The sequence below is a fragment of the Chaetomium strumarium genome (genome assembly GCF_033439665.1).
Source record: "Chaetomium strumarium strain CBS 333.67 chromosome Unknown B0T15scaffold_8, whole genome shotgun sequence".
In the NCBI taxonomy this organism is placed as follows: domain Eukaryota; kingdom Fungi; phylum Ascomycota; class Sordariomycetes; order Sordariales; family Chaetomiaceae; genus Chaetomium; species Chaetomium strumarium.
Genome location: NW_026944436.1, coordinates 436659 through 462323, shown reverse-complemented (window position 1 = coordinate 462323; position 25665 = coordinate 436659). Strand labels below are relative to the sequence as shown.

At 54.1% G+C, this 25665-nt stretch overlaps 8 protein-coding genes and 1 non-coding gene across 9 annotated transcripts; 7 read left to right on the top strand and 2 right to left on the bottom strand.

The window, feature by feature from the left end:
• The first annotated feature begins 4899 nt into the window (after nucleotides 1-4899).
• On the top strand, nucleotides 4900-7487 carry B0T15DRAFT_321335 (uncharacterized protein). The gene is made up of 5 exons (XM_062864057.1): nucleotides 4900-5429; nucleotides 5523-5766; nucleotides 5836-6223; nucleotides 6290-6928; nucleotides 7007-7487. The coding sequence occupies exons 1-5, from the start codon at nucleotides 5067-5069 to the stop codon at nucleotides 7461-7463; spliced, it is 2091 nt and encodes a 696-aa protein (XP_062717472.1). The 5' UTR covers nucleotides 4900-5066; the 3' UTR covers nucleotides 7464-7487.
• A 2368-nt stretch (nucleotides 7488-9855) lies between these two features.
• Nucleotides 9856-11045, top strand: B0T15DRAFT_544366 (WSC domain-containing protein). The gene is made up of 2 exons (XM_062870061.1): nucleotides 9856-10209; nucleotides 10305-11045. Exons 1-2 carry the CDS (start codon nucleotides 10004-10006, stop codon nucleotides 10765-10767), a joined length of 669 nt encoding a protein of 222 aa, XP_062717471.1. The 5' UTR covers nucleotides 9856-10003; the 3' UTR covers nucleotides 10768-11045.
• A 2280-nt stretch (nucleotides 11046-13325) lies between these two features.
• On the top strand, nucleotides 13326-14177 carry B0T15DRAFT_544364 (uncharacterized protein). Its single transcript, XM_062870060.1, has one exon. The coding sequence runs from the start codon at nucleotides 13816-13818 to the stop codon at nucleotides 14104-14106; it is 291 nt and encodes a 96-aa protein (XP_062717470.1). The 5' UTR covers nucleotides 13326-13815; the 3' UTR covers nucleotides 14107-14177.
• Nucleotides 14178-14534: 357 nt separating this feature from the next.
• B0T15DRAFT_497404 (uncharacterized protein) lies at nucleotides 14535-15056 on the top strand (the record flags this gene model as incomplete). Its single annotated transcript, XM_062867265.1, has 2 exons — nucleotides 14535-14723; nucleotides 14781-15056. 2 exons carry the CDS (start codon nucleotides 14535-14537, stop codon nucleotides 15054-15056), a joined length of 465 nt encoding a protein of 154 aa, XP_062717469.1.
• A 948-nt stretch (nucleotides 15057-16004) lies between these two features.
• Nucleotides 16005-18488, top strand: B0T15DRAFT_321218 (ZIP zinc transporter-domain-containing protein). Its single transcript, XM_062864056.1, has 5 exons — nucleotides 16005-16446; nucleotides 16520-16723; nucleotides 16807-17640; nucleotides 17739-17838; nucleotides 17910-18488. The coding sequence occupies exons 1-5, from the start codon at nucleotides 16188-16190 to the stop codon at nucleotides 18166-18168; spliced, it is 1656 nt and encodes a 551-aa protein (XP_062717468.1). The 5' UTR covers nucleotides 16005-16187; the 3' UTR covers nucleotides 18169-18488.
• Nucleotides 18489-18570: 82 nt separating this feature from the next.
• On the top strand, nucleotides 18571-18654 carry B0T15DRAFT_t216. Its single transcript has one exon. It is a non-coding gene; the product is annotated as a tRNA-Asp (tRNA).
• A 300-nt stretch (nucleotides 18655-18954) lies between these two features.
• B0T15DRAFT_405023 (uncharacterized protein) lies at nucleotides 18955-20564 on the bottom strand (the record flags this gene model as incomplete). Its single annotated transcript, XM_062865279.1, has 3 exons — nucleotides 18955-19679; nucleotides 19747-20374; nucleotides 20427-20564. 3 exons carry the CDS (start codon nucleotides 20562-20564, stop codon nucleotides 18955-18957), a joined length of 1491 nt encoding a protein of 496 aa, XP_062717467.1.
• A 2136-nt stretch (nucleotides 20565-22700) lies between these two features.
• Nucleotides 22701-24491, top strand: B0T15DRAFT_404943 (PLC-like phosphodiesterase; the record flags this gene model as incomplete). Its single annotated transcript, XM_062865274.1, has 1 exon — nucleotides 22701-24491. One exon carries the CDS (start codon nucleotides 22701-22703, stop codon nucleotides 24489-24491), a length of 1791 nt encoding a protein of 596 aa, XP_062717466.1.
• A 157-nt stretch (nucleotides 24492-24648) lies between these two features.
• B0T15DRAFT_497400 (uncharacterized protein) lies at nucleotides 24649-25469 on the bottom strand (the record flags this gene model as incomplete). The annotated part of the gene is made up of 3 exons (XM_062867264.1): nucleotides 24649-24778; nucleotides 24884-24925; nucleotides 25018-25469. 3 exons carry the CDS (start codon nucleotides 25467-25469, stop codon nucleotides 24649-24651), a joined length of 624 nt encoding a protein of 207 aa, XP_062717465.1.
• Between the last annotated feature and the right edge of the window lie 196 nt (nucleotides 25470-25665).

Sequence of the window (25665 nt, the reverse complement as noted above, 5' to 3'; positions counted from 1 at the left end):
ACTAGTTGGCGAGATAGTATTGCGCCGCTAAGATAATAAATAGAGGGATAGCCTAGCCAAGGGTATTAACGCCTTAGATTATAGTCGCCTATTTATGGTTGCTAGGCTAGGCTAGCTTCGCCTTGCTACGGCTATCCGAGGTTGTAACTACTATGCCTAGGAAGATAATGCCTATTATAAACCTAGTCTTGTCGAAGTTATAGATATCATTATCTACGATACTATACTTGGCCTTAATATTCTATATAAGGGTAAACCATTTGCTAATGACCTTTGGATCCTCGTATTTAGTACTCTAGTAGTTGTATCTACGCGTATAATATATCCGGAGCTCTAGCTGGCGTTTAACGAAGTTATACGCCTAGAGTTTACCGACAGGGGGTATATTATATACGTATAGCAGTTGGTTGGCTATATCTTCTATACTATATAGACTCGGGGGAAAGGCTCGCTCAGATAGCTTAATTATATACTGAACAAGAGCCTTCTCTTCGGAATCGGTAAGCCGGCGCGAGTTGGGTGTAGTATCGCGTCGTATAGGCTTGCCGTCATATCGGTTTCGGATGGTATTGACTATAACGTTATAGATCTTTGCTGCGGCGCAAAGACTAGGTTTTGGGTTCTTTTGAATAGCTTCAAGGGCTAAGATTACCCTAGACTCTCTTGAAGCCAAAGACATCGTTAGGTGTAGAGGATTTTGGTTGTGGTATGGAGAGAAGACGCGTCGCGGTCAAAGTGTTCAATTCGCTTATATGTTCATCTCGCTTATAAGATATGTTACAGGTTAGGGTTATATAAATATACAACAACTCTTTTTCTGCCGCAATGACATCGGCATCAACACCATACAACACCGACGTCAACACCGTTAACATCGTCAATCCTATTCAAAGCACGAGAGGGAGGTTAACGGCGCTTTAGAGCAGATTCTAAATTTAATGTCTTAGTTACATGTGAATTTGTATGGAGGACTAGACGGATTGGCCAACTGGAGCACTTCCCTGCCTCTCCCTCCCCCCAACACTTCACTCATTTTCAGGGTGTTCGAAAAATTTCGAGATTTTCACGATTATGGCTGAAAAAAAGAAAATCGTAATATTTCATTTAATTGTCTCAAATTGGGTGCCCAACCGCAGTGGAACCGAACAAAAAGTATGCGGCGCGCTATAAGATGCAGGTGCGAACATACAGTGGTAATTGCCATATTTGGCTGGAGGAGTCCTTGGCTGGGTTAATCTACGGCTTCGGCCAGCCCGCCTACTCTTTGGAAAATCAACCATCCTTACTCCGTCCTTCCTTGTTTTCAGCGCCACGGATCCGTACAAGACGCAGCCATTCCGCCTGCCGTCTCGACGTGCCACCCTTCTCCCAGATCAAACACCTCCTCCCGCATTGACAAAAACTTCTTATTGCGATGGTCGCGCCTCCCTCTGATCACCTCTCCGCACTTGTCGTTGGACAACTACATGGCGACGTCGAATCGGTCTTCATAGCTGAAGCGGACTACCTCGCGCGGGTCGTTGACTCTCCAGCATTAGAAAGCGGTCCACTCTCCCGTCTGATGTTCCCTCATCAGGGCACCGACTTCTCAAAGCAACAAAAGGATGAGATCGTCCGATGGCACGTAGAAGGCATTAAGGATGCCATCATAGGTGGTCAAACGCAGCTCCGAAAAATACGCCACGGTGACGGAACCATTGTCGGCTTGGCCGGATGGGTTGTGGAACGATGTCCGGAAGCACAAGCTAACTGAAACAAGAACAAAACTGCCGTAGAAGCGGCGAAGGTCGGCAACGAGAAAAACCATGAAGACTGGCTCCCCGAGGCGTTAGATGTATCTGGGTGGTTAAAATCGTCAGCAGCCTTGAAGGAAGAGCGGCATAGGGCTGTTGGGCATCTTCACAATGTATGCCGTACGTTACAACTAGCCCCGACTTTGATGATTTTCGCCGCTAACTCGTGTGCCAATATGCCACAGGAATAACGATCATGTCCCATTTCTCCGGAATACCAACGCCAAGGACTCGGCTCTATCCTTATGCAGCACGTCTGTGAAGAGATGGATCGTCATGACCGGTATGGTTATGTCTTGGCCTCACCAGCTGGAGTCAGATTATATTCCAAATTCGGATTTGAAGCTGTTGGCCAAGTTGACACGCCTTACGGACTCATAACAAGCATGATACGCTCGCGCCAAGCCCGCGCTTTCTCACTGGACCAACGAAGACCAAGCAGTCGATATCAGCGAGCTTGCACGGAGGCCGGACTCAGCAGGTTTCGCAATATAGTCTGATAAATCTAACTTCCCCATTCACGAGGTTGGCACTGTGGTTTTAAGGATGGCCGAAAGATGGGCGGGTAAATATACGATGAAGGTTCTGGAACGAGGATCCTCTCCAACCGCGGATGCTAAGAGCATGCGGCGCTGGGGATCTAACAGTGACTTGTTTAGAAATGATGAACGAGCACAGGTTAAGGTTAGTTTGGCTCTTGTGAGCGGGGTAATGCGTGCATGGTGTACGTTCAAGTCCAAGAAGTTCAAGGTCACCTTAGGCTTGCTGAATCTTGCATAGTGCGGGACGGCCCGGAGCGTCGGGCCTTTCCAAAGTGGGTTGTGGGGTAGAAAAGGCATGCTTGAGAAAAGGACGATGACTTGGAGATAGCTTGATTGATGGTATGATAATTTGATTGATCGAACAAAAAGTAGGGGCGCCAGGCCCAAATGATGATAACGTATCTTATAAGCGAGATGAACATATAAGCGAATTGAACACTTTGACCGCGACGCGTCTTCTCTCCATACCACAACCAAAATCCTCTACACCTAACGATATCTTTGGCTTCAAGAGAGTCTAGGGTAATCTTAGCCCTTGAAGCTATTCAAAAGAACCCAAAACCTAGTCTTTGCGCTGCAGCAAAGATCTATAACGTTACAGTCAATACCATCCGAAACCGACATGACGGCAAGCCTATACGACGCGATACTATACCTAACTTGCGCCGGCTTACCGATTCCGAAGAGAAGGCTCTTGTTCAGTATATAATTAAGCTATCTGAGCGAGCCTTTCCCCCGAGTCTATATAGTATAGAAGATATAGCCAACCAACTGCTATACGTATATAATATACCCCCTGTCGGTAAACTCTAGGCGTATAACTTCGTTAAACGCCAGCTAGAGCTCCGGATATATTATACGCGTAGATACAACTACTAGAGTACTAAATACGAGGATCCAAAGGTCATTAGCAAATGGTTTACCCTTATATAGAATATTAAGGCCAAGTATAGTATCGTAGATAATGATATCTATAACTTCGACAAGACTAGGTTTATAATAGGCATTATCTTCCTAGGCATAGTAGTTACAACCTCGGATAGCCGTAGCAAGGCGAAGCTAGCCTAGCCTAGCAACCATAAATAGGCGACTATAATCTAAGGCGTTAATACCCTTGGCTAGGCTATCCCTCTATTTATTATCTTAGCGGCGCAATACTATCTCGCCAACTAGTATACCAAGTACAACCTCCCAGCCGACTGGCGCATTGCAACTACCGATAATGGCTAGACTATTAATATAGTAGGCCTTGATTAGATCAAGTACTTCGACTACTATATAGCGCCTCGGATAAAGGGTAAATACCGGTTGTTGATCCTCGATGGCCACGAAAGCTACTATTCAACCGAGTTCGAGCTCTACTGCCAGTAGAATAACATTATCACACTCTATATACCTCTATATTCCTCCTACCTCCTCTAGCCACTTGATATTGGCTGCTTTAGGCCGTTAAAGCAGGTATATAGTCGCCAGATCGAGGACTTGATATATATATATCAGCTATATAAGCAAGCTCGAGTTCTTTTATATCTTTTGTATAGCCTTCTTTGCCTCTATCACTAAGAGGAATATCTAGGGCGGTTTTATAAGGGCTGGCCTTATATTATACAATCTAGAGAGGGTACTTTTAAAGCTAGATATTAAGCTTCGTATACTAATACCCCCAACCTTATAGCCAGACACTATATAATCTTAGGTCTTCCAGACACTATATAACCCCCGAGAAGCTAACTTATAGTCAACGCTCATTAAGACTCATATTGCCAACCATCAAAATAGCTCCCCGACTTCGATGTTAGCTGCTATAGACCAGCTTACCAAGGGTACGATAGCTATAATGCACTAGGTGGCCCTCCTTTAGGCAGAGAATACTTCGCTCCGCAAGGCCAACGAGGCGCTAAGCAAGCGCCGAAGAGCCAAAAGAACGCGTGTATAGCTTGGAGGATCACTTGCAGTAGAAGATGCAAAGGATCGACTAGACCAAAAGGCTGTGGTTGGGGAGGTGGCATAAGAAATGCAGCCGGATGGTGGTAGTGCAGGGGGGCTCGTACGAAGGTTCGGTGCTGTGGTGTGTGCGGCAAGCCTGGTTATAATGCCCGCACTTGTCAGGAGGTTGCAGAAGCATCTGATTCAGCCGTTTCTGGTGTAATTATAGTAGGTTCATAATGTTGTTGTATTGTAATTGTAGTTGACTGTTATAGTATGGTGGCAAGTGTTCAATTCGCTTATATGTTCATCTCGCTTATAAGATACGTTATGGCACCGCCTTCCGGAAACGGTCAGCGTATTTTCAGCTGTGAAATGAATGAACATCAGTCGATTTGTGAAATCTGTAAAACAAGGATTGGCTCGAAATTTCAGCCTTTTTGTGATATTCCACGTATCAGGACAGACCTTGAAATTCCCATCCCTATACGCGACGGAGCGGCTGACAGGAACCCTGATGATCCCTTGGTCGTGATGCTTGGCGCAGTCTTTGGTTCGCCAAGCCCGTCGTCGCTCCGCTCTCCGGCAGGCACGGCAGGCAGCGGGCAGGCATCCACAAGGCAGCGGCGTCGCTACTGTGGGTACTAGTACTAGTAATCTGTGGTTGTTCTCCAGTCTGCAACAGAGACGCTGCATGTCGCGAATTTAGGCACAGTACAAAAAGGCAGTTTGCACCCAAAGATTACTTTGCAGTAGATTCCAACCAAGGTGAGCCATCCGCACACCTGCACCACCGAAACCCGCCATGCCGCCCTCAACGCCACAGGGCCAGTATCCCGGCGTGGCCCTGCCGCTGCGATACCTCAGACAAGAAGGCGAGGCCGGTATCGACTTCTACCCTCTGGGTTCAACACCCGGCCTGGAGGGTACGGCGTCAGAGCCTCTTCAGGTCCGCGAGGTGGCCATGATGATTCTGATGGACCGCCTGACGGACAAGCCGAACTGGCACGAAAAGGTGTTTGACGACGCCATCGTCGCCAAGTGGCGGGAGGAGGCCGTGTCCCAAAACGAAGAGGGCGTGTACCAGGAGATCTTGGGCCACAAGAGCATGCAATACATTCCCATGCCGAAGCGGACCAGGTTCATGACCAAGGACGCGTTCGACTACGTGCGTCGACTCATTCCATTGCGCCTTTTCTGTTACTACAGTGGTACCTCTATGCCTAATGAGACTAACTTTGTGTGGAACCTCGTTTATTAGTGCATCGCCGAACTGAGGGCCAAGGCAGCCTATTTCAAGGAGACGGGCCTCGTCTTCACCCTCAACCGTGGCGAGAGAACTGCCATCAAGTCAGACACGCTTGTGAGCAACGAGCTTCGCCAGGGTCTTAAGGCCGCCTTCAAGAGGCTGCGCGCCGATCAGGCAGCCGAACCCGACTGGCACCCCTGGACGGACGACAAGGTCCAGGACCTAGTACACCCGTCTCTGTATCCGTTCGTCTATGGTATGGGGCGCCGTGGACCTTTGAAGCTTATTGCTAGTACTCATGTATGTTCTGACCATGCACCACTAGGCAAGACCAGGTTCATACCCGAAGAGGTCGTCGGGGTCACGGACGCGGTCGACAAGTGGTCGGGGAAGGGCAGTGTTGTCCCAATGTTCGAAGAGCGGGGGCCGTCTGAACATGACAGTGACAGTTACGGTCGTGATTACCTTGCGAGTTACTGGTCTACCAAGTACCAGTGGCTCCCGGCCAACTTGGCCTTCCAGGAGGATGGCACGGTGCGCTTTACGAGCTACATTAATAACCTCCACCCAAACAAGTATCCCGAAATCTACAGGCTGGTGGAAAAGCTCGTTGACAAAGCCGTCCCGGCCTGGGACCGCGTCCTCAGCGGAAGGGCTGTCACCGAGCGCGGGGAGCTCCAGAACCGGATGTGCGAGCTCAAGATAGCCGTGGAGTGAGTTGCCGACGTCCCCAAGCTGCTCAGTTGCAAGACAACCGGCCCCTAATCCATAAAACGCAGTGAGGAGGATGATGAACTGTGGGAGCAGTTCGATCCCGCCGTGCTTGCGGCCCACGAGGCGACAGCAGGTCCTGTCCGATACGACGAGTACAACGTTGAGTGGGGATTGGAGCACTCGGGGAACAGGGAAAAGAACATGGACGAGACCGAGCGACAGGCAGAGAAGGCGCGGCTTATCGCGTACTTCAAATGGAAGGAGATCAGAGATCCCATCCTTCCTCGGACGCGCGACTACGAACCGGTCACCTACCAGGTGCGGCAAACGCTCGGCGGGAGATTCAAGAACAGCGGCCTGCAGGTCATTGTGAAGATGGCCTCGATCGAGCTCACCCCCGAGAAACCCAACTTTCCGGTCGGGGGCTGGCACATCGAAGGCCAGATGAACGAGCACATTGTCGCCACTGCGCTCTACTACCTCGATTCAGAAAACGTAACGCCGAGCCACCTGTCATTCCGCATGATTACGGATGTGGACGATCTCGAGGATTTCCAGATGAGTATCGGCCAGGACATGTACCACGTCTACGAACGCATCTGGGGCACGGAGCTTGGGGTCGGCGGCAGTGACAGCGAGGCTCTCCAAATCTACGGGAGCGTCGAGACTCGCGAGGGGCGACTACTCGCCTTTCCCAACGTCTTGTAAGCGTGTGCCCTTCCCCTGCCAATCCACGTTCCACGGAGCTAGATTCCACTAACACACCCGGATTTTCCATCCAGCCAACACCGCGTCTCCCCGTTCAGCCTGCAGGACCGCACCAAGCCCGGCCACCGGCGCTTCATCGCGCTGTGGCTTGTCGACCCGCACACGCGCATCACGTCCACGGCCAACGTGCCGCCGCAGCAGTTCGACTGGTGGGCCGAGGCCGTCTTCGGCACCGAGTCCAAGGCGACGGCGGGCGAGATGCCGCCCGAGCTGTTCCAGCTGCTGCTCGAGAAGGGCGCCGACCGGGTGGTCAAGCCGACCGAGGAACTGGTCAGCAAGGTGTCGTCCTCCAACCGTCTGCCCGTCGAGCTCATGCAGATGATCCGCCGCGAGAACGTCGTGCCGGACGGGCTGATGACCGCCGACGAGGCCCGCGCGCACAGGCTGGCGCTGATGGAGGAGCGCAGCGCGTTTTCCAGGAACGCCGAGCACGAATGGACCACTACTGCGTACTCGTTCTGCGAGCACTAGGACTCAGGAGTATCTAGGTGGCCAAGGCGGTCAAGCAGTAGCCAGTACTACCGGGGAATTCTCTGGGGCATTTCACGTTTGGAATCAGTTGGATAGAACGCAATGTGATTCATTGATTGTTCTCGACATTTTCGTGGAAAGCACTGAAGTAGCAAGTCAGGGTCGAATTTAAACGACAGTGCAGAGCAACAATCAGGGATCGTCACCTCCCTCTCCTGGCATTTGTGTTGGCAAATGCTATCAGATGTGAAGATACAGAGAAGACCTCTTTGATCCCCTCCCCACATGCAAGCCCGACCAAGCTGCGCCCAGCATGATTTGCCCTATGACACTCCAGCCTGCGGTGACTCTGCTCTTTGGGACTCGACTATTAGACGACTCAAGCCATGGCGTGGTGGTGGAAGTGATGCCGTTAGTAATACTAAGGCTGCAGGCATTCAAGTTCTATTTCCGTCACTAATACAACCACCGACCGGTCGCAAGGCTGGCTAGAAATGGAAGGGAAAACTCATTACTTTCTCTCCATCTATTGACTTGGTGCATGCTCTAGTTTGTATGCAATGCAGAGTGATTGCTGCGATGGGATCACCCTGGGATGGAAGACCTTCTTCGGATTCGAGGATTGTTGCAGGACAGGGTAGCAATAGGTAGACTCAATAGAGTCCAGTTCATTCAGCTGATCGTGTTCGGCCATGTCTTCCCTTGGCGAGAGCTTTTCCTACTAGTACTACTAACTGCAATGATGGATAGCATACTCCCGTCCCGCTGCAGCGGTTAATATTGGGCTTAGGTTACATTCTTCCCCTCAGGTCGAGAGGATTCAGATCGAACCTGCATCCGCAGGCTCCGCCGAAACAGGAAGCCCGTATACCCTGGTTAACAGCGAGCATCCAGGCGAGCCGGTGTCTGTGGAGCATCAGATCTCGAGATAGTACTTTCTGAGGTGGAAACGGAAAGGCATACCGAACGCGGCACGGATGTGTTCTTTGGTGTTCCCCGATGCTCCAGCTGCACTCCCTCGTGGAACCGGAAACCGATGTAGTTGCAACCCTCAATGGAACTACTGCGCTAGTAGGTGGTCGACAAAGCCAGACATCTCCGTCAGCGTTTCATTGCAGATTTATTATGGGCGAGCTAGGTTAGGTAGGCTTTCGAGAACGGTGACAACGGTCTGGACATCTCGGATCGGGATGCGACGCTGGGTGGTATCCAAGGAAGGATAGGGCGAACATCGAGTTGGAGTCTAGAGCATCGTTATGGTCGTTCCATCCATCTTCTTCAAACGTAACCCTTCATTGTTCAAGCCCTTCACCTGGTAGTATCGACCAATATCATTCTTTAGGTACAAGAAAGCTAACTTTGTGGCACTCCGTACAAACATCCACGTGGAAATTACAGTCGCGTCATGGCTTATTCTATTGGAACGCCTTGTAGCAGCCGACCTCTCGGGTGTTGGGCCAGATGCAGGAACACATAAAATCGGCGAGTAAAATCAAGCGGGGTGACCACCCCAGTTCAGTATGTTGTCCGACAACGTGCAGATTGCCCCTGATCAAGCCATCCATTCCACCTGCGGCTGCGTTCTGCACTCTGCAACACACAGTGTATGTATATATGTACCTTCCAACAAATACGTGTATATCTGGTATGTATGTACAACACAGTACAACACAAGTCGAGTCCTGCATCTACGTCCACCGGCAGTAGCCAATAGTTAATGGGCGAGCTTGCCAGCCATCTGGCCTGTCCCGTTGCTTTTGGAGATGCAGAGCTGCATGCAATACACAGGCGCCGAATCTCTTGGCTTCTGCAACGGGAAATATCATGGGGATGTGGCTGACGACTAGTTAAATCCTTCGGACTGCCTTGGCATGGAGGGCAAGGCTGCCTCTCGACAGACAGAAAGCTGACCTGCCTATCTACGTAGCTGGTACCTAGGTACGAGTAGTTTAGAGAACGGAAGTCACGGCACCCCGGAAGCTGTCAACACCCACGTACCAGGTTCTACATACCACCTCCGGATTCCGTTCCCGCCACGCTAGGCACGGCCCAGACCCTGATGGCTGCATGTGATATCTAAAGCCCGCATATGCAACCTACCTACCTAAGGATGCCGCCCGTCCAATGTCCGACTCAGCTGAGGGACCCTGATATGTTGCGGCTCTTCGGCGCGGAGGGAGGCGAATATTGGACACTGGGTGGAGTGGATGTGCACCGCAGGCTCGGGATAGCAGCGTGGGTGGCAATCGGGGGGCACAGAGACAGACATACAGCCAGACCGGGCACTACGACGGTGGTATCACACAGACATCATGATGTCTAGTCACACAAGACAGTCTAAGAGTATAGCGCGTTGGGCTGATTTGCGTGAGAAAGTGAGTCCTCCCAGAGTATAAAGGTCCCTCATCTCTCCCTCTCTCCCTATGTTGTCATCCTGCCTTACTCTCTCATCATCAAAACTCACTCACTCACTCCTAGGAACCCACTAAGACACAAAAGAAGACACTTCCACTTCCCATCACAAGAACAGCCTGGAAAGAATGCGGTCTTCTCTTCTCGCCCTCGTCGCGGCCATGGCCCCCGCCGCCCTCGCGCAGACCTTCTACGGCTGCTACACCGAGGTACCCGCCCGGGCCCTGACCGGCGCCACGCTGGTAAACTACACCACCATGACCATCCCCGACTGCGAAGCCTACTGCACGGGGCTGAGCTTCACGCTCTGGGGCCTTGAATACTCTGGCGAATGGTATGTCTCTGTTTCTCTCTGGCCTTCCCTCTTCCCCTCTTATTCATTCATCATGGCGGTTCAGCTAACCTAGATGAAAAAAAAATAAAAAAAAGCTACTGCGGCGACACACTAGCACAGGGCTCCTTCCCAGCCTTCTCAACCGACTGCACCATGGCCTGCGCCGGCGACGCGACCACGACCTGTGGCGGGCCGAACCGGCTCTCGCTGTACGGCGCGTCGGCGGAGCCGCCCGCGGTCACGCCCTACCCGCACCCGGAGGTCGCCGGCCCGCCGCAGTACATGGGCTGCTGGACCGAGGTGGCCGGCGTGCGGGCGCTGCCCGGCGCGAGCGGCTTCTCCGAGACCGACATGACCGTCGGCGGCTGCGCCGACTACTGCCTCAACTCGGGCTTCGTGTGGTTCGGCCTCGAGTACGGCGCCGAGTGCTACTGCGGCAACGCGCTGGACGCCAACAGCACCGCCGCGGCCGAGACCGAGTGCGCCATGCCCTGCTCGGGCGACGCCACGGCTGTGTGTGGTGGCTCGGATCGGATTAGTGTGTACCAGTGGGTGTGAGAGGCTGGTCCTGGTCTAGTCTTGGTCTGGTCTTTGGCAGGTTTGGGTTGTTCTATGATGATGTTTTGAGGAGAGCTTGGTTCTGGTCAAGACGTAACTATTTGGTTTGGAAGGGGAAGTTTGGGTTATTAGTGAAGTGGTGGGCTCTTGTCAGAGTTAATACTAGTACCTAAGGTTCCCTCCCGCCTATATCTAGGTCCAGCCAGCCACCTGTGGTTGACCGTCCAGCTTCCCATTCGTTACACATACAGCACCAACAGATGCATCACCATTCCATCCCATAGATGTTGAGCTTGTTTTAGTGTGCCCTTGTTTCTTCCCTTCCAAGGCTCCAACATCTCATCGTTTTCCTTGATGCTTAAGGTACCTATTTATGTAGCAGTGATTATGAGCAGGTAAACAAACCTGCGTATCTGACTTACGTACCTAAACAACAGACGGCTTGTCCCTTCACTTACCTGCCAACATTTAGAATACTCTTTCTGCACGGTCAGTAAGTGATGAAAGTCCGATGCTGGAGTCCGCATCTCGGATAGAGTCGACGTACCTGGATGTCGTCCTTGCATCGTGCTTTGAAAAGCTTTCCGTCATGAACCAAAATCAACCCATGGTGATCATGGCAAGGGAGAGAAGGGTTAGCGGAAGTTACATGTATGACCACAATCAACAGTTCCGCTAACAACTAGTAAAGGATGTGTCAACTTCCTATACACAACCTAATAGTCGGGCTTGTATTGTATTTCCAGTTAGTATAGTATTTCGAAGTGGGTATCGGCTCGATGGTCCCAGATTTCACCCATAGGCTAAGGAGGGCCACAGAGCACAGTATCAATCCAATATTACGTCGTGGAGAATACGCCAAGCGCAATGTGCGCCCGCATTAACCACTCCTTTGTAACCTGCTCGTCGGTCTCTTACAGTAGGCGCTTCTCGCGAAGGCGCCGCTTCGGCCGCCTCTTAGTTGCCCACGGTCTGCTCACTACGGCGAGGTGGCACCGGAGCCTAGATGTTGCAATCGGGCGCGCTGATGGATAGCGGGGGTCGTGTCGAGGCTTAGCTGCCGCCGTCATAGCCTGCTTCATAGCCTCTTCCGAGAGAATTAGACCACCGAACAGGTTTGTGCCCGGCTGCGGTTCATTCATAACGACCAAAGAAACCTCCGTTGTTGGAGGTGTGTGCATGGGGCCGCGGGGCCGGTGGCTTCCGTTCTAGAACTAGAAGTAGAAGTTGGCAGGGAAAAGTCCTCTAGGCGTCAAGTCGTCCGGTATGCTTTTCCAGAATCTCTTTTGTCTCTCCGATTCTGGGAAGTCAACCGTGCCCATATCCTCGCACTCGGATGGGGTAAGCTCCATGTTAGCGAGGCGGAGGGGAGCAGCTTCTATAGTGGCGAGAGGCCCGAGATCCTGTGGCTCGAGTGACGGGGACTAGTAGTGCCATCCCAATAGGTAGCCCGGCGTATTATCCCCAACTCCACCGTCCAGTTGCCGCGCTTCTTCCGCCACTATATAGCTTGGTCTATAATCCTGTGAAGGAATCGTCGTTGCTCTTCCTCGGAACGGCGGTTGTATCTCGTCTTCTCCTCCACTATTTCAGGCGGAACGTAAACTACGGTCTTGAGGTGAGGAAGGTCATTTCTTCCCATCTCCAGCGCCACGCATAGGCGTCGTCGATGGGATAGACATTCCGGCCGGAAAACTCCCATTTCCAAGATCTTCGTGCCTCTGCCGAATCAGACGAGCCCATCGCTGTACCCCGTGGCCACTCAAAGACAGGGCACGACCGTGAGATTGCCAAGGTATGCCTCGGAGCTACCAAAGCCTTCACACCTTCTGTGACAGCACTACGGGCGGTTACTTCGGAGTGTCGCCGGATTATGGCTACGCCGCCCACGTTGAGCACTCGGAGCGACCTTTTACGCTAGCTGCCTATGGCTTGTCTGGTCTCCCTGTTGAATGCGTAGTATAAATTTACCTTGGCCATTATGCTTGGTCCTAGCCTGTGTTTCGTACATCCTCCGTAGTTGCCTGGGACGGCTCCCGACCTCGATGGGTTTTTAAGTGGTACAGATGGCAATTCTTCCTGACAGCTCTTCCTTGTTGATGGCTTCAGCATCCTGTGGCGCGGGAGGCCCAGCGTAAATGGACTCAGACGGCCGTACTAGGCGCGATGTGCCGGCTCGAACCTCAAGAAGGGGCAATGCTAGTCCTATAGCAAGTAGAAGGCTGAGACTTTGAGTGGAAGTAAGGCTACCAAACATCCAGAATAACGGCCTCTTTGTCTATCTAAAACCTAGCACAGTTGCGTCTAGCTTAGTTCATCCACGTGGGCAGGTGTGGTGGGTAACTCCCCCCACCCCGGGTTGTCACATTAGGAACACAAACACCAGCCGTGAGTGGCAGATGCAGATCACAGGAAGACGGGACCTTCCTTTGCTTAGAGAACAATAACTCTCAGGCCACTCCATCTTGGCAGCGCAGCCTGGTTGGTGGTGCCCAGGTTGCTGGATTTAGCCGGGCTCTTCCAATTTGGAGACTCTGGGTATTGCAGTCTTGGGGGGCGGTTGAGCTGGGTAACACGAGGAACGATCCAGACCCGGTGCCTATGAGTATGGTTTGGGGTGGAAGTGCCTGCTTATAAACATCTGTAGACTGGACAGTCTACACATTGTTGCCCCTTTCTTATGTTCTGCAGATGAACTCTCAACGAAGGGTAATCAACTCCCACAATGTACTCCCCATCAGTGATGGCAACCGTGCTTCTCTATTTTCTCGGCCATGCTTGCGCCCTCGCAATCGGCGCGAAACGGACACACTCGTGTCTAGCCCCCAATGCGCTATAAAACGCAAGTCTGTACACGGGCCTGGAGGAAGGGAATCAGGCCAGGCCTGAGTGAATTATCCACGTTGGTACTACCGTAACTACTTAACCCCTACTGCGTCTGAGCCGAGCCATTCACACACAAGTTGATTCATAAAGCGACGCATCAAACTTCATCAACTTCTGCGCCGGCCGCACGCTGACCAACGGCCGCCAAACCGCAAACGGCTCATGCAACGGCATCCCCATGGGCCGCATCCCCGCCGCCACCAACATGATCTCGTCACGCCTGACCCTGCGAGATTCGCTTTCTTCAAAGGCGTGGACGATGCCGGGGACGGCAAGGGCGGGCTCAGAGCCGAAGTCACGGGCGGGTTGCCGGAGGGTGCGTATCGTGTGTGCACCATGGTGGCGGCGAGGAATCACCAGCCGGTTGCCATGCCCGTGGCGCAGAGGGGTGCGCAGGACGATTGTATGAAGTTTGAGGTTGGGGTGTGGAATGGACAGGGACAGGGTTCATGATCTGAGATGCAGGCAATGATGTGGAAATTTGGGAGTTGACATAGGTATAGGATCTGGATGTGACAAGTCATTGTATTGTATGTAAATGGGAACGTCTAATGCTTTGTCATTCTTCCGTGGTCCTTTGTTCGTCTTTTTGCTTTGTTAGAGGCGTTTCTGCTCCATGCCCATCCCAGACACACAAGGGGCAAACACCCATGAGCTTTTGTGAACAACGCCATTATTCTTCTTCCCACTTCTTGCCCGTACATGTAGATAAAAAGTTTCCCAACCCTCATCTCGAGCGTCCTTCAGTATAAGGCACCTTCAGCTGCTTTGATCTCCAGAAGCTGTAACTTAGTGTTCCGCGCCGTCAACCCCTCCAGGCCTTTTCCACCAGAACAAAACCAACAGGTAGGTAAGCCTAACCGGCTGCAGGGCAACCAACGATGTATTCTGCTGTCGTCTTCCTCGCCAAACACCTCGAGATCGATTCCCTCGAGGTCACACACTTCACCGTCTCCTGTTTCCACGACTACGTGACCGGCTTTCTCAACAACAACAAAAACAACAACAACAACAACAACAACAGCCACCCGAACACCCTCGACCCCGAGCTTGCACAAATCAGGGCCAGGGTCTGATTGACCATGGCCCATCGCCCGGTCGGTTGGCTCTGGACCCGGACCCCGCAGCACACGGCCGAGGCTCAGCAAGCCTGGGGCCAGGACGCGCACGCCACCGCCTTCGTGCTGCGGGTGCTAGACCACGTCTTCATCAAGGGGCTTTTCGTCAATGGCTGCTGCACCGTCGAGGAGGCGGTCTGCCAAATCCATCGGCGGCTCTGCATGTTGCAGTCGATCTGGCTGGAGAATGGTGTGTGGGTCGGAGACCGGGCGCTTCAGACGGAGCTCAAGAGCGCCCTGGCGAAGGTCATGAGAGACGTGGAGCTGGATTGGGCAGTATGCTAATAAAGGAGTTGTCTCATTAGTCTGAGGGAAGTGTTTAACAGATTGTTTTCGCCTCTACGATAGAAAAGGTAAAGATCAAGGTATTGTCTAGCATTTCATCGTCATTAGGTTTTGAGTATCTATCTGTGTTAGCAAAGTGGGCAATCTGTTAGTGATGATGATATGCCGTCCAGTCCAATGATAGGTATTCCCGTGGCGTTGGACTCTCGAGTGGTGACCCGAACGAGTTCTATCCTGCCCGGTTAACATCCGAGCTGTTTCCAGCAAGGGAGCATTCCGCTTTGCCAAGTGCGCCGCAGCAGAGTTCGAAGATGTAAGTGGCGGTGGTGCTCGGGTGTCTGTCCGTCACGGCGTATATCCGTATTAGTTGTTCCGACCCAATACAGCCCCGCCAATGACCTCAGTTCCTGGCACGATAACGAGTATTCGTCGATGTGAAGCAGAGAGCCAAGGGAGGGCTGCGGATATCGCCAAGAACACATGTTGGAAGCAGAGAACAAACCTAATCCAAGTCCCGGGCGCCTTCGGTCCTCGGGGAGAAGCACAAGAGGTCTGTGACACAGAACGGCCCCGAAGATTTGGGCTGTATGTATGTAGTCGGGTGGTACTGTACGGATACGCAGTGTAGGTGGAATAACTGCCTTGGGCAATAACCCGAAATATTACACGTGTAGTGTATAAGCCGGCTTAAGTACCAGCAGAGCTAAGCTGAGAGCTCTTTGAAGTTTGAAGTCTTCAAGTTCAATCTTTGAAGCCTGGTCAAATCGGAACCTCTGTGGTCACCCAAATGTTGTTATCTGAGTCTTCCCAAGACGGAAGCCGTACCTTACAGAAGCTCCGTAAGTTTCCGAACAGCAGGGGTATTGCCGATCAAAGCGCTGCAAGCCGTCGGATGCTGCCCTGGGACGCGGGTTCCAGCCGGTTTCAGAACGTCACTGCTGGGACCCACTCAAAGTAAATCGGTAAACTGACCGTGTTCGGTCACGTTCGATGCAAATTCCTGGAACATAAAAAGACACTTGGATGCCATCTTACGTATAAAGCCCACAGACAGTTTAGACAAGCAGCAAGTTCATCTAGAGACGGCGAAAAGGGGCCAATTTGGGCAAGACACTCTCGCAGCTGCCCGCCATGAACCGGCCGTCGAGAACGGAGGACGATCTCGAGCATCCAACGTGGAACCAGAACCCGCCGTTTCTAGCCGCGGATCTGACCACTCGGCAAGACCTCAATGGCATTGCCAACGCCCGTGAACACCGCCATGGATGCTCCGGTACTGGTAACGAGCTGGACCTCCTCAACGACGAGAAACATAGCAATGATGTGAGGGTTTGCGCCTCGGACAATGACTCCTTCGCCGCCCTTCCCCCTGCAATGAGCGGTGTCTCCCGTTAGTGCTGCTCTCACTAGGTACCTTATGCACTCAGAAAACCACTAGTACTGACACTCCGTTACCCTTGCAGGTCCGCTCATTGCTCCCAAGACGGTGCTTGGTGGTGAAGGCCAAGCCTGTCTCTCCCGTCGCCGAATCCGACCCCCTGAGGGTTGGGTTGGCTGGATCACGTCGGTCATCGTGGTCTCGACGTTGATCAATGCTGCCGGTAGCTCACTCCCGGCCCTGTTTGCTGGCGCTATCAAGCCGGCGGCGCGGAACGTGACCAACAAAGGTTAGTAGTCTCTTTTCGAGTGCCCTGGACCACAGCCAGCGAAGCTGTCACCTTCTTCCGGCAGTTGCTAAACTCCTTCGCAGTCGAAACTCCCCTACGGCGCCTCGCCACGCGTCAGGATACCTGCGCTGGCAGTGTAGCCGGCGCAGCAGATTACAACACGCCCCTTCACGTCGGTGCGTTGCTCATCATCCTAGCCGTCTCCAGTCTGGCCTGCGGGACCCCTATGCTCGCCGCCAAGTTCCCCATCCTCCGCATCCCTGAACCCTTCTTCTTCGGCGTCCGCCATTTCGGCACCGGCGTCCTGCTCGCCACCGCGTTCGTGCACCTCCTCCCGACCGCCTTCATCTCGCTCGGCAACTCCTGCCTCTCGAGCTTCTGGACCACCGACTACCCGGCCATGCCGGGCGCCATTGCACTCGTTGGCATCTTTTTCGTCAGCGTCATCGAGATGGTCTTTAGTCCCGCGCGCAACTTCATACCCCGCGTTGCGCCGACAGGGGGCGAGTCCTGCCTCGCTGAGGGGCCAGGGACAGGGGCAGGCACGCAAGCCGCCCTCCCAGCTGCGATGGGAGGCGGACACTGCAGCCACGCAGCTGTTGTCGCAGCCATCACACGTTCCCCGACTACTATCCGCCCTGCCGGCGTCGATCCGGCCTCGCTGCTGCGGGATGCGGGAGCCGCTGACCCTCCTACTAAGAACCACCAACAACCTACGCGCTCCAAGGAAGTCCGGGACGTGGAGTCTCAGGGAGGAGGGGGGGCGCTCACTCCGGAACAGGTCCACAAGAAGAGTATTCTGCAATGCATGCTACTGGAAGTGGGGATTCTGTTCCACAGCGTCTTTATCGGCATGGCCCTGAGCGTATCCATCGGGAGCGACTTTGTTGTCCTGCTGATCGCCATTGCCTTTCACCGTCAGTTCTCTTCCCCCCCTCCGCTTTTCACCTTCCCTTACTCTTTCTCCCCTCTCTTGATATGTACTATTGTATGAAGATGCTAACCCAAGCAGCAGAAACCTTCGAAGGACTTGCCCTGGGCGCGCGCATCGCCTCCATCTCCTGGCCCAAAAAGACCCTCCAGCCCTGGCTGATGGTTCTCGCGTACGGATGCACGTAGGTTATCTTTATCCCCCCAACTCCTCAGTAGTCCACAACTAAACTAACCTTGAATGTCCCTCTCAAAGAACGCCAATAGGCCAAGCCATCGGCCTGGCGACGCACACCCTCTACAGCCCGGACTCGGAGTTCGGCCTCATCCTGGTCGGCACCATGAATGCCGTGTCGTCCGGGCTGCTGGTGTTTGCCGCCCTGATCGAGCTGCTTGCCGAGGACTTCCTGAGCGACCACAGCTGGCGCGTCCTGCGGGGCAGGAAGAGGGTGGCGGCTTGCTTCCTGGTGTTGCTAGGGGCCTTGTGTATGAGCCTTGTTGGAGCGTGGGCTTAGAACGATATATATCTAGATGCCTCTCCTTGCTGTACCAAGTAAGGAAGGAAAGGGTACTCCTGAGTTCGTGCGGGTATCGATCGAGGCTTTTGTTTACTTTCGAGCCGAGTTTGGAGGGCGGATCTCAGGGGCATATTCCGGATGACATCATGCTCCAACGGGCGCATATACTAGTGGATGGGAGATGAGTGGCATTGGGATTGACCTTGGCAAGATAACTGGTAAACGTCCAGGGCTATGCAATCTTTCATCAGAAATCTGCTCTCCCAAGATTTCAATACCCGTTAGGAAGAACAAATGTTGATGTTTGCATGTGTTACGTGGGACTGAATCCCTTATAGAGCTAAGCCCGGGAGGTCTCCGCAACAGCTCCTCGCTACGGCTGGTGCCCACACCAGCAATTCTTCCGTAGTATAGTGGTCAGTATGTGAGCTTGTCACCGGCCCGACATCGCTCGAGACCCGGGTTCAATTCCCGGCGGGAGAGATCTTTTTGCGCTTTTTCCATTTCAACTTCCTCCCTTTTTTTTGCGTGTTTTTATTCTCCTTTGTAGCGTGACCTGGTTCCACGATTGTTGTCAACCACGGTTGGCTGTCACGCTTCTCCTTTTGCCCTTCCTCTCTCCCGGACAAAACAAGTGTAGTCCTCCACAGGATATGCAATATGCATTCCCGGCGCTGCAATTATGTGTTAAGTAAGGGGTTGCAGCTTAGTATGTATCATCTAGGTATCATTCCTCATGTTATCCAACGATCTGTGAAAGTTCTGAAAGGATTCTAGATATCATCAAGTCAGCGGTAGAACAGTCAACCCACAGGGCAGCACCACATCATCCGGGCGCTTGTGATCATGGACAGAACGCCAGAAGATATCCTGCAATTCCGAATCGTCCTCGACAATGATCTCCCTCGAGCCCCCGCGCTCATGGCCCCTCATCCCACTCCTCAACGCAGCATCCGCCCTCATGACCGCTTGGACCAGTAAGTCCGCCACGCCCTGCCGCAGTGTGCACGTCGTGAAGATGGTGCTCTCTTCCACCGTGTGCAGCACCTCCCCTTTCTCCCTACTGCCCCGACCGATCTCCTCCAGCTGTCTTTCTACCCCCGCGCGCGTTAGAGGATGGTGGTGATGACGACGATGATCATGAGTCCACTGCGCATCGGCCAGACGGTGCAGGAGCAGCAGGACGCCCGCCAGCGCCTGCGCCAGCAGCACGGCGCGCTCGTGGGGCGTCAGGTTGAGCAGGATGCTCCCGGACTCGGTACCGCTGCGACGGAGACACTCGGCGAGGAGGCCCTTCTGGGTCGGGTCAAAGGTTGCGTCGAGGATGCGGGCCAGGAAGCCTTCCGAGATGATGGTGCTTAAGGTGTCGCTGGGGTCGCGCATGTTGAAGAGCTGGACGGCTTTGGCGACGAAGTTGGGGAGGATCTCGCGCATGTCGATGCCGTGCCGCTTGCGGGCGTGGCCGGTGTCGACTTCGAAGTACTCCTCTGCCGCTGCCTCGGCCGCGACTAGGAAGCGGGTGAGTCAATCTATGTCAACCAGGTATGTTTTATGGGGGGTCAACGGTCAACTCACAGCGGGTGGATATCAAGGCAGAGTTCCGCTGTGCTGCCGCGAAGGCAAGCTTGACGTTCTTGTCCCGGAGGCAGGCCAATGTGGCCTCGGCGAGCTCTTCGGAGCTGCGCGCACTGTCCTCGTCCTCGCCGCTCGAGACGCACACGCGCGGTATTCTCCCGTTCAGGACGTCGTCCCATTTCTTGCCGATCTCTTTCTCAAACTTCTTGGACGACAGGTCCCGCAGGATGTGGGACACGGCCACCTTGGACAGCCCGTGTTCATCGGCATTCCGGGACCACTCGAGCTTCACCTGGCTCACATACTCATCGTATTTGGTGAAGACGAGGACAACGGGCATGTAGGGTGCCGCCGCGTGGAGATCGCCGGTGAAGAAGCGGGTTTCCAGCTCCCCTACGGATCGGTTCTCCTCGCTCGCCACGTAATACCATACGCAGTGAATGCGGTCCTCTGGTTTGATGGTGGGTGCCGACCGCGAGGCGAGGAAGGCATGGACGCGGTCGTAGTTGGCCTTGTCTGCGGTGCCAAAATTAAGGCATGCATGGATGGCTAAACGGGCGTTTTGGCCATGGAGGTCGAGTTCTTGGCCGATCTGGTGGTCTGCGCTGAAGGCGTCGTCCACGAGTTTCTGCCATGAATGTCAGTACAACGACGAACCCCGTGCCGGGGAAAATACGGACTTTCTCAAGGTCAACTCCAAATATCTTGGCGAAAAGTTCCTGCTTGGTTGACTCGGGGTTTCCGAGCACCAATATGCGGAACTTGGGACACGCAGCCAGGAAATCGGATGGTGGTGGGAGTGTGGCTAAGTCAGTCATAACGGCCGGAGAGAAGGATACCAAAAGTATGATCAAGTGATAAAATCAACGAGATTTCTTAGAATACAGGCAATTCTACATTTGGATGTAGGGCAGATTGTGTAAGGTATTTATGTCCTGTGAGAGACGAGCTGTCGTGCCCTTCCGGTGATGCGGTCCCCGGTGGCCTGATGACGCCACGGTCAGACCACGCATCACCCGCCGACTGCGCAACGGCCTCCACGCTCATTGGACACGGGATTTCTAGGATTGAGAAGATGCCAAATAGAGTGCCTAACATTCTGCTTGTCAGATTAGATTCTCCCCAATATATTGACAAGTTCTACGCAGGTCTATGAAAGATCCGCTTCATCTCAGGAACGCTGACCAGAGATTTTCGTCGGATTCAAGTACTAATATATTAACCTCCCATGATATTGATCTGTAGTTCTTTTACCTGGTTCACATAAGTCTTGCTATACATAAGAATTTGTTCATCGTCAATGTGTAAGATCGCTGGCTCAATGGTGTCCCTCCCTAGCTAGGCGTGCATGCTCTCCTCAGACTAAAGTCTAAGCAAAAATGTTGCTGCTCAGGGGTCAGGGAATTGGCTTCGGAGGCATATGTATTGTTTTCACTTACTGCAGTACTAGTGGTCTGGTAAGCGGATGATTCCAAGTGATTCTCACTGTCCTTCTCTTTGCTATTCCTGCGTGATCATTTATCTGTCTTCACTGAAGCCATGTTCGGTTTAACCCGTCTATGGACTTATTGTAAATATTAGCGGCTTGACTACCACGCTTAATATAATCATATGCGAGCAATTCCTCTGGTCAGATGCCATTGAACTCCACTGTCATTCCAAAACTTCATTCTGTATAGAATCTTATGCTCTAGTTCCGGTTCGTTTTCATTCCTTCCGCCGCCCAAAATGCCAATGTGAGTTTCCATTTGAGACATCAATACCCTTCCTAGTATTCAAGTCAGGTGCCGTATCTGTTCTAAAAGTCAGTTGATTCTGAAAACGGTACTACTTGGGAGGTGGTGTCTCGGTCCATCTGGTCACTTGGTGCTGTATTGCAGCTGAGCTCCATTGTTTCCACTGCGTCAGTACTCGTCGGGATGTGCAAGTGATATGCTTCTCTGTTACATGGTGCGTCTGTTATCACCTCAGTCTCATGTATTCAGCCCTTCCTGGTTGTTATTGTTGTGTAAACGGTAAAACCGTCCTTGGCCATGGTCAGGAAATATACCACAATTACGGCTGGGGTTGGGAGAAATGCCGAATCAACGACGCGCGTGTGTCAAGCATTGATATCCCGCGGGCCGCGGCCTAGTAGTACGCTGCGCAGTATTTCCTAACTGTTGAAGGTCGGATTCGATAGATTGTACAGCAACCGGAGGCTTTCCTAAACGGGGACCGGCGCTGGGTTGGGGATCAGAACTCGGGAAAAGGCCAGCCGCTGGGAGAATGGCCGAGCCAAGAGGTGCAACCGCGAGCTGCGGGGCACGCAGCGGTTTGCGGTTCACGCATGAAAGCACCGATTTGTGCGGCCCGATTCCTGCACCAGCATTGCGACGCTACCGCACCTTAATGGCAGGTGAAAGTTGAGGGGACCGGTGCGGGGAACTCCCAAAAGTTGTCTCGGCCGTCGCCCCGTGTGGACATGGCACGTTGCCGTTGGTGCCCCCCCGCGACACTGCGAGAGGATGCCTGGTGACCCCGGATTCACCCAGCAATACCACACAGGAAGTGCTCCTGGCCCCCTCAGGGGAACCATTCAAGACTTCAGCGGCGGGGCTCGCAAGTCAGGGGCAGAGCGGCTTGGGAGCGGGAAGGGCGGCGATTGGCCGGCATCGAAGCCAGCTTCCTGAATGGAACTTTGGCTTGCTGAAAACGCGGCCACGGTATTTCCACCTCCTCACGATGGGTTGGAGTCAGGCGCGGGCGCCTACAAACGCCACATGGGACCATGGCACCTGGGACGATGGCACATGGGGCGATGGCACCTGGATGAAGTTATTACTTATATCTGGCCTCCGCCCCATCGATGGGGCCTCCCGCACTCCTGGGATCCGGCTACGTGCTCAACGAAGTCGACTTCGGCGCACAATCCCACCGCACAGTCGGCGTCACCGGGCAAGCGTTGGACAATCATGAGAGCCTTCCAGCTGCTGGCCCTCTTGGCCAGCTCGGCCTGGCTCCTGGTGAGCGGGCAAGGCGCCGGTGTGTGCAGCCCCCAAGACCGCACGTACAGCACCGAGACCATGCCCGCGGGCAGCCACCAGCCATTCGACAACCTGAACCCCTTGGTAGGGCCGTTCAAGACGAAGTTCTATGTTACCGTGGTGAACCTCACCCCGCACCGCTTCAGGCTGGACGGCACCCATTCGTACCAGATGGACACGTTCGACTTCGGCGACGTGCCACAAGGCCGTGCCCGGCAGAACGCGGTCAAGTACCGAGGGACGTGGTCCACAGGGGACGACGCCGGCGAGGCGTACTACCGCATCGACGGCACGGACAAGAAGTTCGCCCTGCGGGTGAAGTCCTACGTCCCGGGGTCCAACCCGCGCCGAGTCGTGTTGGACCTCAGCGGCATGGGCCTCGGCCAGCGCGAGTACGTGTTCCCGGGCGGGGAGGCATCGGTGTCTCTCGTCATCACGGGCAGCAGCAAGTTCGGCTTCCAGGCGTCTCTGCGGCACGGCGCCGGCAACTGGATGCGGAACATGTACGACGTGATCGGCAGCCGCAGAGTCCGGCACCTCATCATGCCCGGCACGCACGACGCAGGCATGAGCAAGATCAGCGACATGATCGACAGCATCGGCAGCGCCCCCAACACGCAGACGCAGGGCATCAACATCTACAACCAGCTCCGCGCCGGGTCCCGCTGGTTCGACCTCCGCATCGGCTCCGTCCATGCCAACGACAACGCGGCACAGAACAACGGCTTCTGGGTCATGCACGTCAACGACGAGATGGGCACCATCGCCATTGGCAACACGGGCGAGTCCCTGGATGAGGTCATCAGCGAGATTAACCAGTTCACGGGCGAGAACCCGGGCGAGATCATCTTCCTTCCGCTGCGCTATCTCGTGGGAAGGTACGAGTTCCCGGACCGCGGACCGATCCTGTGGAACTCGGCCATTGTGAACGACTTCTTCGCGAAGCTCCGCGGCCTCAACAACCGCTGCCCGAACCTGGACACCAGCACGGGCTTCCAGAACCAGAAGGCGTCCTACTTCATGGACCAGAACGGAGGCAGGGGCTGCGTCATCCCGCTGCTCAACGGCCATCTCCAGGGCGGCGTGCCGACCGAGTCCCCCGCCGACGGCATCTACAGCATCAGCCGCATGAACATCCAGGACCACTGGTCCAACAAGATGAAGGCCGAGGAGATGGCGCCGGACCAGGTCAGCAACTGGCGGGCGGGCACGCGCGGCGGGGCGTCCGACTACGGCAGCCTCATGATCGCGCAGTGGCTGGTGACGCCCGACGCGGTCGCCTCGACGGCCTACTCGCTGCAGGCCTTTGCCATTCAACCGACGAACCCGTCGCTGTACTGGGCCGGCGTCAACGCCATCGACCCGGAGCACTGGCCCAACGTGATCCTGGTCGACTACATCGGCGTGCAGCAGCAGGATCAGTTCGCGTGGGACCAGCTCAGCGCGGAGTTGTATACCTTGGCGGTGGGCATGAACATGTACATGGCGAGCGAGAACTGCGGTGTCAACACGCAGCGCTCTCCGCTGCTCAGGAGGGGCGACATCTCGGCCGAGGGGCGCCGGGAGACGCCGTGGAATGGCATCATCTTTGCCAATGGGACGGTCCTCGACAATCCTCCGCCGGCCCTCCATCCTGGTCGCACTGAGATCTTGAGGAACGGGACGGTGTTTGGCAACGGCACAGTCTTGGAACAGAGTATCCCGAATCCTTGGTTGTAGGAAATCAGGGGGTTCGGATGGAGATGATGTTTACAACCCCTGAGACACGACAACATCGGTATATATCCTCCTTATGATCGTAATAGATCCCTCTAATGCCGTAACGATGCAAACCAAATGACAACGCAATGCTGAAATGAACCCGATCATCAATCTCTTAGGCATCCTCAATGTTAGCGCTGGGGTATCTCCTCGAGGTCATGCTCGTCCCGCGTCCATCCACATCCTCCCCCCTCTTCCGCGCATCCATGACCTGCTTCCTGGCCGCGGCCTGCTGCTGCTTCTTCCTGCATTCCACTCGTCAGCAGTCCACATAACAAAAGAAACTCTAACCATACCCAAAAAAAAAAAAAAAAAAAAAAAAGGGGGGGGGGGGCAAAAAAGGGACTCACCTCTCCAAATCAGCCTCGCTTGCGTCCAGCGTAATCTCCCCCCTGACGCGCCCATGCAACCCGGATGACGACGGACTCCCACCACCAATTTGACCCTCACTACTGCCCCCCTTATTATCCCCCTCCTCCTCGACCGTTCCACGGCATCCGCCACCTGCCCCTCCGAATAAACCGCCGTCTTCCCGTCGGCATCGACACCATCATTCTGCTCTTCCATCGCCCCCCTCCTCGTCTGATCTCCTCCCTCAACATCAACATCCACATACCTCGTCTCCTTCCTCTCCCTCTCATTCGTCGGCCCGGACCCGCCCACCACACCGTGCCCCAGCGCCGAGGGCACACCACCTTCTTTTCCTCCCTCTTTTGAAGAAGTCTGGGTGGTGTCCGGGCCGAAGGTGGTAGCGGGAGCGGCGAGAGGAGCAGGCGCCGTCTCGCAGTGCAGCGAGTCGTGCCGGAAATAGTCGGCCCGCTGGGGACCCGGGGTGCAGGTGCCCGGCGTGTCGGCCACGGCGTACTCGGACAGGTTGCGCATCGGGTTGGGCTTGGTTGACGGGTAGGCGTCGTCGTTGGGGGGTTGGACCGGCATTTTTGTATCTTGTATTTTGTAATCTGTGCGTGTTTTTCTTTTCTCTGCTGGTGGTGGTCTGTCGCTGTGATATGGCAGGCGGTAAGTTGGTGCTGTTTAGCTTATGCTTTGGGAATTGCAGATTAGTTGGAGTAGCAAAGCAGTCAATATACGCCTCGTAGTCCGAGTCGCTTACAGCTGAGTTAAAGGAACTTGA